The 13,447-nt window shown below is 48.6% G+C and overlaps 1 protein-coding gene across 6 annotated transcripts in view; it reads left to right on the top strand.

Annotated features, from left to right (window-relative positions):
* The first annotated feature begins 60 nt into the window (after nt 1–60).
* Nucleotides 61–13,447, top strand: part of TEP1 (telomerase associated protein 1) — a 42,843-nt gene continuing 29,456 nt past the window's right edge. For 2 of the 6 annotated variants that reach the window (XM_077312974.1, XM_077312969.1), the window contains exons 1-5: nt 61–178; nt 3,936–4,223; nt 6,854–7,168; nt 12,308–12,469; nt 13,258–13,392. In XM_077312974.1, the coding sequence (XP_077169089.1) occupies nt 3,972–4,223; nt 6,854–7,168; nt 12,308–12,469; nt 13,258–13,392 (864 nt within the window). In that variant the 5' untranslated portion in view covers nt 61–178; nt 3,936–3,971. The other 4 variants (XM_077312972.1, XM_077312970.1, XM_077312971.1 and 1 more) reach the window with 4 other exon arrangements.

Genomic DNA, 13,447 nt, shown 5'->3' with positions numbered 1-13,447 from the left:
TTTAGGACCCCCAGCTCCCTCCAGCCGGCCTCCGGGCTCCGTCCCCCGCCTCCTGCAGCCCGAAGGGGTTAAGGCTCTCCGGCCCTTCCCTGGGAGGAGGCGCGTAGCCAAGCCACCCTCTCCGGGGCCAGCCCCAGCGCAAAGCCGCTCCTCTTTCCGCGATGCGTCGCGACTGTAGGTGAGCGCTCGGGGATGAGCGTGGCTCGTCTCGGGTGGGTCTCGCCCGTGGGTCAGAGGGGGCGAGGGGCGTGCGTCTGGCTCCGGCTGGAAGGAAGGGGGCAGACCCCAGCGCCCCAGTCGCCCGGTGGAAATAGTTAACAGTGCCAAACGCGTTGTTTCCCCGGGAAGGGTACCCAGGGGTCTGCGGATGCCAGCCTCCCGGCGGGGGATCTCCCGGAATGACAGCAGACCTCCAGAGGATAGCTTTGGGGGGGGGGCGCTCGGGTGTCGCGCCCCACTGAGGTCCCTGGCCTCGGCGGGCTCCCTCCCCAAATCTCTAGGGCGAGGCGGTGCACAAGGGTTTGATTTGTAGGGGCGGGGGTTTCACACACCCCCTCCCAAAAGATTATATAAAAGAAACAATGTAGAAAGGTCCTCCTTGAATCAGGGGGAACCTACTGGCAGAGGTACGTGATAAGAAAGATAATAGGAAAAAGAGTTTTAAAATTCAAGAAAAAGTGAGGAAGAAGGTTGGCTCTTTGACCAAACCCCAGCCCCCCCCCTCGGTCTGGGAATTTTAATTGGGGGCATTAACAATACGGTAAATGTTTTAACTTGTATATTTTTAATGTTGCCGTCCGTTCTGAGCCACATGGAAGGGTGGAATAAAAATAAATTATTATTATTATTGTCGTGGGGTTTCATGAGGGTCCCAGAATGTATTGTAAACCCCCCACCCCCAAAATTCCAGTGCACGGGCCTGCTCTAGGGGGGGTCTGACCGTCCTGACCCCCCCCCCCATCCCTCACTGGTGGCCAAGGGGAACACACCAATAAACCGAACTGTAGCTGTAAAATTAGCACTGGATCCTTTTCAATATTATTTGCAGTTCTCTGCCCCCAACCCAGCCTTGACAGACAGAGTTATGGTTACACTGCCTGGAGGGGGGCGTGGAGGGAGAGAGGGGCTTAATTTGATTGCATTTGCCAGCTCATGCTACTGAGCTGCAAGCCAAGGGAGTCCTGCACTTCCTGCTTCCGTGTATTAAGAATCTCTTAAAGGGACAGGAGGCTTTTCTCCTGCCCTGTGGGCAACCCAAGTTGAAGAGCGGAAATCCCCCGTTTTGCAGTGACCCGCTCTTCTTGGTGCGCAGGTCTGCCCCTTGTTTGGGTATTTGCTGTAATGCGAGAACGCTTTGTTGAACAGAGTCCCTGGGGTGCGGTGCAAATTTAAAAAATACAATGCGAACTGAAGCGAGCGGCAGTTTCTAATCTGGAGAGCTGGGTTTGATTCCCTGCTCCTCCTCCACATGCAGCCAGCTCGGTGATTTTGGGACAGTCACAGTTCTCTTAGAGCTGTCCCCAGAGAGCAGTTCTCTCAGAGCTCTCTCAGCCCCACCTCCCTCACAGTGACCGTTGTGAGGAGGGGAAGGGGAGGTGATGGTGAAGCCACTTTGAGACTCCTCCGGGTGGTGAAAAGTGAGGTACGAAAGCCCAGCTCTTCTTTAAAAAAACATTAAATTCCTACATCCTAAAAAAATAGAAAGCTCGGTGCCAGGAAAAGGAGTAGGAATTCCAAAATGAATGATTTGGGCTAGATGTTCAAAGAAAGTTCCTATTGGCAAGGGCTGTTCAGTAATGGGACAGGCTGTCTCAGGAGGCGGTGGGCTTGCCTTGGAGATCTGATGACCACCTGTTGGGGATGTTGTAGCCGTGCATTCCTGCGCTGAGGAAAGGGCTGGGCTAGATGCCCTCTGAGGCTCCTTACAAGTCATTTGGGCTCATCTCTGCCAAGTCATATTATTGCAAAGCTCTAGCTTTCCAGAGGGCAGGGCTTTCGGGAAAGCCTGAGATTTCTTTATTTTTTGGACTTTGCCCCCCCTCTAGATAACTGCTTCTAAGTCTGTTTACGGAGCAAAATTCCAAAGATTTCTGTGAAACTTCCCCCCCCCCAAGTCCACAACCCCCCAAACTAGATGCCTGCAAGAACAGCATGAACTTAAAAAAAATTATTCACTTAATTCCGCCTTCCAGGATAAGAGATGCCCTGAGGGATCGGGGTTTGTGGTCTGCCTAGGCCAGTATCCTTTTTCCCACAATGGCCAAATAGATGTTCTAGAAAGCCACAGAGACCAGTGCTTTCCCTCCCCGTGTTGTTGTTCTTGGCCATAGCATCCAAAGGTACACTGCTCCTGAACAGGGAAGTTCCATTTAGTTATCAAGCCTAACCTAATAGCTGTTGACAGACCCGTCCTCCATGCATTTGTTTAGTCCCCTTTGAAAGTTTGGTGGCCATTCCTGCGTCCTGTAGGAACAAGTTCCACTAGTTAATTATTTATTGGGTCACGAAGTAATTTATTCTCTCCTCTTGAATTCACCACCCATCCAGCTTTATTAGGTGCCCCTGAGATAATATCTGGGGAAGGGAGAGACCTCAAAACAGTCATTTTCTCCAAAGATCCTTCATTCTTCAGGCCTCCCCTGGAGAATAATGCCAAGAACAAATGATTCGCCAGTTGTGTGAAGCCAAACCTAGAACGAAACGGGCATAGGCTAAATATTTTTTTTTCTTTTATTCAAGTTGAGCCAAAATGGAGTCTGGATACACGAGCCATTTTCAAGCCAAAGTTTTCCTCGGAGGCTCCCAAATAAATTCTTAACCTGTACTCAAAGGTTCTTATTTGTCTAGAAGATTCTCGGATGTGTTATTTTTCTAGCTGGCTTTGCTAAATGTTCAAATATCAAAGCATCCCTGGGCTCTCACAGTCAAACAAGGGGGGAAACGCCGTGTGTCAATTTCGGCTCATTCTAGAATCAGAATAGAATGAGCAGAAATTGACAGACAGGGCTTCCCCCATTGTTTTGCTATTGAAAATATTGAAATATCTGGTCATGCAAAGGTCCCAGACTGTTTGAATGTTTATAACCGGAACTTTGAATCCGATCCGGTTTCCCATCTGGAGCCAGTGCATCTGGGTTAGTGTAGAGTGACTCTTCCGTCTTCCCTGTTGTTACCCACTTTCTTGCATTTGTTTCTGAGCCGATGATCTTTCCATTGGCAACTGGAGCGCCAAGTAACTGCTTTGTTTGGGCTGGGGCAGGGAACGAGATGACTCAGGCTCCCATGTTGGACACCTCACCACAACGCAATGTGCCCATGCCACGCCTTAAGAGGCAACAATCACAAATTAAGCAGGGGCACTGATCAAGAGTCACAAAGTATTCCGCAAACTGAACCCGGAGAGGCTGCTCAAGGCCTTGTGATGCAGGAAGGACCACGAGGAAAACACGTCTGCTGAGAGATGCGGGATCTCACCCCAAGCAGGAAAGCTGCCAGAGCCTAGAGCCTAAACCCCTGAAACGTCTTTCAGGCTTTGAGAAACCCCAGGAGTAGGGCGATTGTCCAAAATATGGTTGGGAAGCAGAGCTGTGGACACGCCCACCTGAGGCCCCTCCCCTTCCCACCCTGTCCAGGCCTGTCATTGGCCATTGGGGGAGGTAAGGCAGGTTGACATGACCACATATGGTCATACCACCTGGTAAATTTTTAACAGATTTAAAAAAAAATTATAACAAATTAATTAACTTCCACCCATCCAAGATATGCTTCCAGAACCCTCAAGAAACCCTGGAATCTTCTGTCCCATTCTCAGAATTGTTTTGATTAATTTGAAATATATAATTTTAGAAATAAGATGGTATACAATCTCTATATACACTTCCATTGCCTGTAAACACGAGGTACAATCATTTATGTTTGCTATTGATTTCCTGCAGGTGTCTGACCGTGTAGTTGTGGATCCTGTAAGTTCTATGGAGCCGTCTGCTGCGGGCCACGCCGGCCCCCTTTGCACGGAGAGCCATGCCTCGTCGCCTGCTTCGTTCGCTCTCCGAAGGCTGGAGGAGACCCGGGCTCATCTCTTGCAGCCCATTCCTCTCTCTGCTGCATGGCTCACTTCGCTGCAACCCCTCAACACACAGAGCCAAGCCTTGCCTGACCTCCCATCAAAACCTTCTGCTCTGAGCGTCTCGGGCTGCAGGTGCCCCAGCTGGGCTCCTGGGCAGGTAAAGCAGAGCTGAACTCTCTTTTTTTTTCAAAGTCCATATATAGAGTGAGTGGATGGACAGACAGACAGACAGACAGACAAGGCAAATGCAGTCTTGGGCCGTATCCACAGAGGCATCAAACTGAAATTGCAAGATGTCCTAATCCTGCTGTATACCACTTTGCTCAAACTCCACCTGGAGTTCTGTGTGCAGTTCTGGAGGCCTCCCTCCGAAAAGGACGTGGACAAAATGGAGAGGGTGCAGAGGAGAGCGACGAGGATGATCCGGGGCTTGGGGACCAAGCCCTAGGAGGAAAGGCTGAGGGACTTGGGAACGTTCAGCCTGCAGAAGAGGAGGTTGAGAAGGGGCAGGTGGTCAGAGGAGGGCAGGGGATGGTTCCCGTGGGCATCAGAGGAGAGGACCTGCAGTAATGAGTTTAAACTATGTTTAGAATGATATTGGTTAGATATCTGGAAGCATTTTTCACAGCCAGAGTAGTTCAGCAATGGAATCGGCTGCCCCACGAGGGGGTGAGCTCCCCCTCACTGGCAGCCTTCAAGCAGTGGCTGGATGCTTTAGGCTGATCTTGCATTGAGCAGGGGGTGGGACTAGATGACCTCTATGGGACCTTCCTGCTCTAGGATTCTATGTCTGTATAACCCATGATTGGTTTAATTAATGGGCCTTCTTGTTTCCCTTTCCCTAATCTTGGGCGATATTGCTTTTGGGAGGGAGCTTCTATAAGCGAGCCACGCCTGATTGTAAAACTGGCTGCGGAGTTGTTTAGAGAAGGGGGAAAAGGCTTGGCCCAGGTGTGATTCAAGCCCGGTTTTGCTTAATTGATCACTTCTGTATCTCAGGAGAGGGCGGTGGGTGTGGCAGATGCCACAAAATTGGCCTCTCTGAAAGCAGATCGCGTCCAGATAAAAACTCAAGGGAATGGAATACCTGGCATTAAACTTGGTTAGATTTAAAGGTTCCACTGGACTCAAATGTTTTCCTAAATCCATCTTCTTGAATTATCTTGGCGTCGTGGTTTAGAGCAGCGACTTCTAATCTGACAACCTGGGTTTGATTCCCTGCTGGGTTTGATTCCCAGCTGGGTGACCTTGGTGCCAGTCACGGTCCTGTTAGAGCTGTTCTCACAGAGCAGTTCTGTCAGAGCTCTCTCAGCCCCACCGACCTCGTCAGGTGCCTGTTGTGGGGAGAGGAACGGAGGGCAGCTCTAAGCCGCTTTGAGACTCCTTCTAGTAGAGAAAAGTGGGGTATAAAAACCGACTCTTCTTCATCTTTATGGGAGTACCAAATGCTATGGGTGTCTGTTGTGGAAAATATAATAGCTGTTTTATGCAGAGGCTGGATCACAATAATCTGCTCTGTGCTGGGCAAAGAGGGGGATTCTCAAACAGCTGTCACTTGATGTCGGTCATCGGCCTTTGGAAGAGTTTCAATGATTTAGACATGTGGGTTATATCCAATCATACACTCTGTTCTTCAATTTATTTAATTTATAATTACACTTGTTTTCCGCCCTGTCTCCTGTGTCTCAGGGAGGATTATGCCGCGATAAAATCATATATAAAGATAAAATACACAGATAAAATAGAAAAGATTGCTAGGTTAAATACAATTAAAACCTAAACGGGAAAATTAAGTCATCATTGTCCTAGATCTTCTGTTTACTGGAAACGGAGGAGGAGAGAGGGGTTATTTTTGATTATCTGGATTTCTAGTTGATGTATAAATGTGTGTGTGGGGGGGGGGCTGGATAGGAAGGGCAGCATAATTCAGAGATGGTTTGGGGCTCCTGTGTTTTACCAGCCATGCTGAACCGTTCAGGGCCCCTCAGGGCTCTGCTGTCCTTGGGAAGGGCATTCTGCCAAGCCGGGGGTCTCCTTGGGGCTGATCTAATCTCCTTGGGACCAGGAATCCAGAGAAAATATTGCTCTCTGGACCTTAAAAACTTTTTGAGGGACATCATCTGATTACTGTATTTGGTATTCCCATTTTGGGCATTCAGGAATTGAAGAGTGGCACATACATTTTCCAAAATTAAATACTCATCAGTTGTTGTTTTTTTAATTACCCAAATCTGTAGCAAAGTTTGGTGGATTCCCCCCCCTTATTTTTTTCTAGTGTGTTTCCCACCCCCTCCAGACTCATATCACCTGATAAATGCTTAACAATTTTTTTAAAAAATATAAAAATTAATTAACTCCCACCCATTCAGGAAACCCACCCAGGGCTGTCACGAAACCCCAAGGTTTCATAAAACCCTGGTTGAGAAAGCACTGATCTATAGCAATGCTTGATCAATTAACAGTCTCCCCATTTTTTTTTTCTGTTTGTGTGTTTGGTCTGGATCTTGCTTGGTTCATAAATGTGTATAGTTGTGCATGTGTCGATAGATAGATAGATAGATAGATAGATAGATAGATAGATAGATAGATAGATAGATAGATAGATAGATAGATAGATAGATAGATAGATAGATAGATAGATAGATAGAATACAGAATACAAAGACTTGAAGGAAATTAAACATGATGCGTCTTAAGTTTAATTCAACGCAGCGGGACTTAAGTGGGCTCCTGGATTTTGCAAAAGTATGGCTGCCAGAAAAAAAATCCCTCATTCTTTCTCTTCCAGGCTCTGCTTTTCGCAGCCGACGCCAAGAAATCTTTGTCATCATCTACTTCCTCTAAATTGAATCCTCTATGGTTGGAGAACCCATTCCTGAAGGAACCCAGCCTGGCTCTTCGGGGGTTAGAGGAGTCCAGATCTCGCTTACTGCAGCCTGTCGCATCTTCTGCTCCGTTGTGGTCCTCGCTGAATCCTCCAGAGTCACAGTTCTATTCCCCACTGGATCCAACAGATTCCTCTGGCACCTTGACCTCTACGGATCCCAGTAACCAAAATGAGGCTCGCATTCCCTGCTGTGCCCTGGAGCAGCAGAAACCTACAGTAAGGACAGCGTTGGGCCGGAAGTCCTAAAAGCAGCAGCCAAAAGCAAGGGTGGGATCATGATATACGGGATAAAGGTTTTAGATCAAGCTTTCTCCACCAGTTTTGGGCTTCTGGACAGCCCTGGGTTTCGTGAATGGGTGGGAGTTAATGCGTTTCAAATATATAATTTTAATTTGTTAAACATCTGATGATCATATATTAGAGGGGCCCCAGGTGGGCATGGGCCCAGCTCTGCTTCCCAGCTATATCCTGCACGATGGCACCATTTCTGGGGTCTCTCGAAGAAAGTTTCAGGGGTTTCTCAATGGTGGAAAAAGTTGAGGAAGGCTGTTTTGGATTCAGAAACTTCCCAAAACCCAAGCTCATGGAGCTGCTGAAAACTCCAATGCATTTTTATTTGTACAGTTTTGTAGACTTCATAAACCACCCCAAGACGGGTAACCGGGAGGGGTGATATATCAATAACAAATCAGTAAAATGCATAAATAATCCTTGAGCTGGACTTGGGGATACAGGAGAAGGGTAAGGTATCTTGTCCTCCTTCCCGGCTCTGTTTCCTTTAGCATAAGGGGAAACCAGCGTGATATAATGGGTGCAGCACCTAACTAGGATCTGGGCCAGTGAGGGTGAAATCCCCACCCTACCATTATGATGGCCGGATGATCTCTCTTTTCGCTCTCTTTTATCCTGACCTCATGAGCAGAGTCACCAGACTTTGTGAGTGGCAGGAGGCTTGGAGTGAGGACACGGGGAGGTGAGACGTGGTGTGTGTCATTATGTCACTTTCAGGGAAACTGGGCAGCTCTGGATTCCTAGATCTGCCCTGGCTGGATGAAGAAAGATGGGATGAGTGAGACGGGGTGAAGGAAGGAGGAAGTGGAATATGGGCCTTCCTGGTAGTATTGGAAATAAAACACTATATGCATTTGAAGAAGAATCACAGAATCATAGAGTTGGAAGGGGCCATGCAGGCCATCTAGTCCAACCCCCTGTTCAAGGCAGGATCATAGAATCACAGAATCCTAGAGTTGGAAGGGGACATACAGGCCATCTAGTCCAACCCCCCCTGCTCAACGCAGGATCATAGAATCATAGAATCATAGAGTTGGAAGGGGCCATGCAGGCCATCTAGTCCAACCCCCTGCTCAATGCAGGATCATAGAATCATAGAATCATAGAGTTGGAAGGGGCCATGCAGGCCATCTAGTCCAACCCCCTGCTCAATGCAGGATCATAGAATCATAGAATCATAGAGTTGGAAGGGGCCATGCAGGCCATCTAGTCCAACCCCCTGCTCAACGCAGGATCATAGAATCCTAGAATCATAGAGTTGGAAGGGGCCATACAGGCCATCTAGTCCAACCCCCTGCTCAACGCAGGATCAGCCCAAAGCATCCTAAAGCATCCAAGAAAAGTGTGTATCCAACCTTTGCTTGAAGACTGCCAGCGAGGGGGAGCTCACCACCCCCTTAGGCAGCCTATTCCACTGAAGAAGATGTGTTTTTATACCCCTCTTTTAACTGCCCCAAAGAGTCTCAAAACAGCTTACCATCGCCTTCCCTTCCTCTCCCCACAATGGACACCTGGTGAGGTCGGAGTGGAGAGAGCTCTGACAGCACTGCTATGTGAGAACAGCTCTAGACTAGCTTGAGGTCACCCAGCTGGCTGCGTGTGGAGGAGTAGGGAATTGAACCCAGCTCACCAGTTTAGTTAGTAGCCTCTTACTCTTCTTTTTTAAAATCTGGATTTTGACGAATTCGTTCTCCCAATTCTTCTATTATCTAGACTCCTAGAACCACCCTCCGTCACTTCTGGGATTTCCACAGAAGCGATGGAATGTTAAAACTATTTACAAAACAATAATGGCATTCAGGTATGCGATATCCACCTCAGCAGGACAATTTCCAGAGTCCTTCTAATTTCATCCAAGCCAGGCTGCGTTCTGTCGTCCTGTACTGAAAGATAAGGTGATGGATAGTGGACGGTAAGAACAGATTCCTGAACAGCCTGGTCCTGTCTTCCAGAGAGGAATAATTGCACCACTAGAGTAACTACAAAATAATACAACAAAAGTCCAACGGCATCTTCAAGACCAACACAGGTTTATTCAAGGTGTGAGCTTTCATCTGCAGTCACGTTTCCTCAAACAATGGAACGGGGATCACAAGAGTACAGATATAAGGAGAAAGTAAAATTAGCAAATCAGTAAACAGCATCACAGCATCCTAAATATACAGTAGGATAATTCCTTGCTAGAAAAGCAAATCAGCCCTTTCGGTTCAATTGTAGTTCACAAAAACATTGGGGGAATAAAACGGTTAAGGTTAGTGATTAGTGGCAGACGCTATTCCCAGTTGTGAAAAGAAGTAATTAAAGGGGGCTTGTTGCTAGCCCCATCCATCTCCACCCAGCCATATCCACTTGAATAACAATGCATCAAGGAGCTCTTAGTAGTTGGGTAGGTTCAGATCTGTGTTTGACAGTTTGGCATCCGGGGGGGGGGGGGGGAAACCCTCGAGCCCCACAGATCTGTGTCACCATGTTACTTGGGTGTCCACACCTAGATGGCGGACACACCTTTATGACCTGGGAAGTGAAATGACCAGTTTCTCTTCTTCAGGGGAGAAGCAAGCAGAGGTTGCCTCGATCAGGCATTGATGACAATGAGTGATGAGTTATTTGTGGGTAAACAAACATTGCACCATCAGATTGTATGTCACGGGTGCGACGTCCGAGCCAACTGTAAGACAAGGGGTCAGTAGCCCATCTGCACGCCGGCCAATGGCATGCAGCCAGTGGCCTGAATTGGGTTTGGGTCAGTGTCCGGCAACCGTCTCTTCACGACAAAATTGCAGCACGTTGCTCTTGGCCTGACGCTTGAATGGAAATTCCACTGCTATTATACGAGATTCTGTTGAGTACCTTCCCACGGAACAGCAGATGGATACGAGCAACAGCCTCTGGGCATTGAGATGCAGATGTGGCAAGGAACAGATGTTCTTTACTGTTCCCAGAAGGAGTTGGACGGTGGCTACTAGGAACACAAACGACAACATTGTTTGGGATCCATGATTACACGATCCCACGGAGGTGTTGTTTGGCTGCACTGTTTTGTTCATCTCCACCGTGGTAGGAGGAGAGCAAGCAGGGTGGCAGAGGCCATGTGGATGGTGTACAGCAGGAATGCCCAACCAGGGGGGCCGTGGACCCTTTCTGGACCCCCAAGGCCCTCAGGGGGTTCCGGAAAGGGTCCGTGGCCTTTCCCCTCCTGCATGAATGGACTTGGAGGGAGTGGCAGGAAGGCGTGGCCAGCTGAAAAAATATTTCAGGGACTCCTCCATGGTCAAAATGTTCAAGGATGGCAGTGGAATTCACGCTGAAGGGCAACAGGGAACACGTAGAGCCGCTGTACAATTTCGGTCCCACTCCTGGGCAGGTGTGCAGAGGGACTTCTTGTGTCCCCAACTTCACCTCGATCTTGTTTAATGCCAGGTCCGTAGATCCTAGGGACGAATGAATGCACAAACTTGTGGTGAATGAGGGTGCAGGCCTGGCGTGTGTGACTCAAACCTGGCAGGGATACTTCAAGTGATCTTGTGGGTTATCTCAAATGTGTTCCTGCTGGGACACGACCTCAAGGTTTGGAAGTCCCCTTCCTTGCCTCCACGTCAACTTTGATCTCCTTGGGGAGGGATTAGGTCAGGATAATGAATTAATTTAATCCACTACGGGTCGGGGATAATTGATAGGTGGATTTCCAAGAACCTCTGAAGGGTGCTGCGATTGGGTCCCTGCTTAGAATATTCTCTGTGGCGAAGGATAGGCTAGCCGGTTATATAATCTTCCTCTCCTGGGCCTGGCCATTGAGTGGGTGTGGCAGAGCGAACTCCGGCATACCTGAATGTCACTGTTTGCCTCGCCTCATTTCCCTCTGGCTTCGGGCCCGGTCATGGGACAGAAACGCCACTGGTGACACAGGTGGATGATCTCCATTTGGAAATGGGCTTGCATCTTTTCTCGTCCTTGGATCCATCTCCAGCCTTTGACGTAGTAGGACATTACGTGGGGTTACGTCATTGATAGGATCAGGTGGACAGTTTCTGGCATGATCTTGTGATGATTTTTGTGGATGGCAGTGGGCTCCTTGGAGGTGCAGCATCCTCTGCTTTAGAGACCTTACAGCAGCCTTTTCCAACATATTTACCATTGCGAAACCCCCGAAATATTCTTCAGGCTTCGAAAACGCCCAGAAGTGGTACAATCGTGCAGAATATGATTGGAAGCTCAGCTGTGGACATGCCCACCTGGGCCCCTCTCCTTCCCACCCCCTTCAGGCCCTTCATTGGCCATTTTTTTGGGGGGGGGGTCAGGTCAACATGATTGTATGTGGTCATCTCACCCGATAAATGTTTTAACAATTTTTAAAAAAAATTAATTAAATCCTACCCATTTGGGAAATCCTTCCGGGCCGTCAAGAAATCCCAAGTCCTGCCTTGAAGGATGAAATTCTCCCAGCCTGATTTTAGGCATCTCAGGGCCAAACTGGGGACATCTTCAACCAATAATTCCTGGGTTTGATTTTATTTATTCAAGCAAACACAGCTACGTGGGTGGCGGAGGCGGTTTAGATGGGACCCAGCTTTCCCCCAACATCCTTGTGGCTCAGGGACAGTTTGTGTGTTTCGCAAGCAGTTAAGGAAATGTCGGAAGACCTTCATCTTTTTGAGATCCTGCAGAGTTAGTTCGGTGAATATTCGTATTTATTCGAGGCAGTTTTGAATGCTTAATTCAGGGTATGATCTGCCAGGGAAGGTGTGCTGCATAAACCTGAAATTATGTCATTCATTAAAAGAATTCTGTTAGACCCAGAATTTTGGTGTAAAAGGTGCCATTTGTCCTGTGGAAGTGAAACAGAAAAGGTCCAGGCACATATCATTAATGGGACAATATCTGGATGAAACCCAAAGGCTTACAATTTGTATCTGGATTACACTAGGCTAGAGGGTATCATGTTGTCCTCCAACTACCAGACCTTGCAAAACTTCCCCAGCTATTGCTCCTGTAGGTAACCCTAGGGAACACCGAGACATTCATTTGGGCTTTGCCTAAGAGTTTGTTCGTTTTCTATCTCGGCAGGCGGAGGGAGAGGGGGACCAGACGGACTCAGCCGGCGAGATACCAGAGTATGTCCTGACGGTTCCCGAGGATGCGTTGAAAGAATGGCCAACTGAGAGAGAAGATGCCTTCAGTCAGGAGATGATGGTGGACAGCCAAGAGCAGGATGTGAGAGCACACAAGGTAAAGAAGGTGGCAAGGTGGGGAGGAGGGGCTGTGGCTCAGTGGTAGAGCCTCTGCTTGGCACGCGGAACTTCCCAGGTTCAATCCCTGGTATCCCCAGTTAAAAGGATATAAAAGACCTCTCTCTACCTGAGACCCTTTCTGAGTAGACTGGACTGCCCTTGATGGGCCAAGGGTCTGCTTCAGTGAGCCAGCTTCATGTGTTCATAGATTCAGTTATGGACTATTGGGTTTGAATGACACTCTGTGTCACACAGTGCCCCAAAGCCACCAGGAGGGCCAGAACTCCAGAAGTCTTCCCACTGTGCTCCCCCTCAGCACCAAGAATGCAGAGGCTCCTTGCCCCATAATTGGGGTCACTGTGGGTGGGCGTGTAGTTGTGAATTTCCTGCATTCTGCAGGGGGTTGGACTAGATGACCCTGGAGGCACCTTCCAACTCCATGATTCTAGGGTTCTGTGGCCACTAGCCCATAGTGGACCTCTGCTCCAGATGTTTATCCTATGGATTTGGCACAACAGCCGAATGGATGAGCAGCGGCTACAGATATTTCTCTGCTCCTTCACCCTGAGGCTGCATTGCAGAGAAGATGGAAAGGGAAGGGAAGTTAGATGAGATTCGTTTGGATGTTCATGGGTAGCCAATGAGCAGTTGGGTGTAATGGATAGCCATTGAGTGGCTTGGGCAGTCAGGGGCTGCAGCCCTGTGAATAAGAAGGCCCCTTCCCAATTCCATGAATCTCTTTCTAAAATATCTTCTCCCTTCCCCCCGCCCCTGCCCCCTCCACAGCTGATGTTGTTGAACCTCATTTGCTGTTCCTTGGTGGAAGGCGGCAAGTTCGGAAACCCTGCAGGAACGATGCAAGCAGCTCTGGAGAGCGTGTGTGAGAAGCTGGCAGAATGTGAACCTGAATTTATCCTCAAGGTACAGAAGGGAAGCTGGGAGGAGAGGTTGGTTCTGACCCCTCCCCCCTCCATGG

Source organism: Paroedura picta, chromosome 16, assembly GCF_049243985.1.
Source record: "Paroedura picta isolate Pp20150507F chromosome 16, Ppicta_v3.0, whole genome shotgun sequence".
In the NCBI taxonomy this organism is placed as follows: Eukaryota; Metazoa; Chordata; class Lepidosauria; order Squamata; family Gekkonidae; genus Paroedura; species Paroedura picta.
The sequence above is the reverse complement of the archived record's forward strand: the minus strand, read 5'-3'. Positions and strand labels throughout refer to the sequence as shown.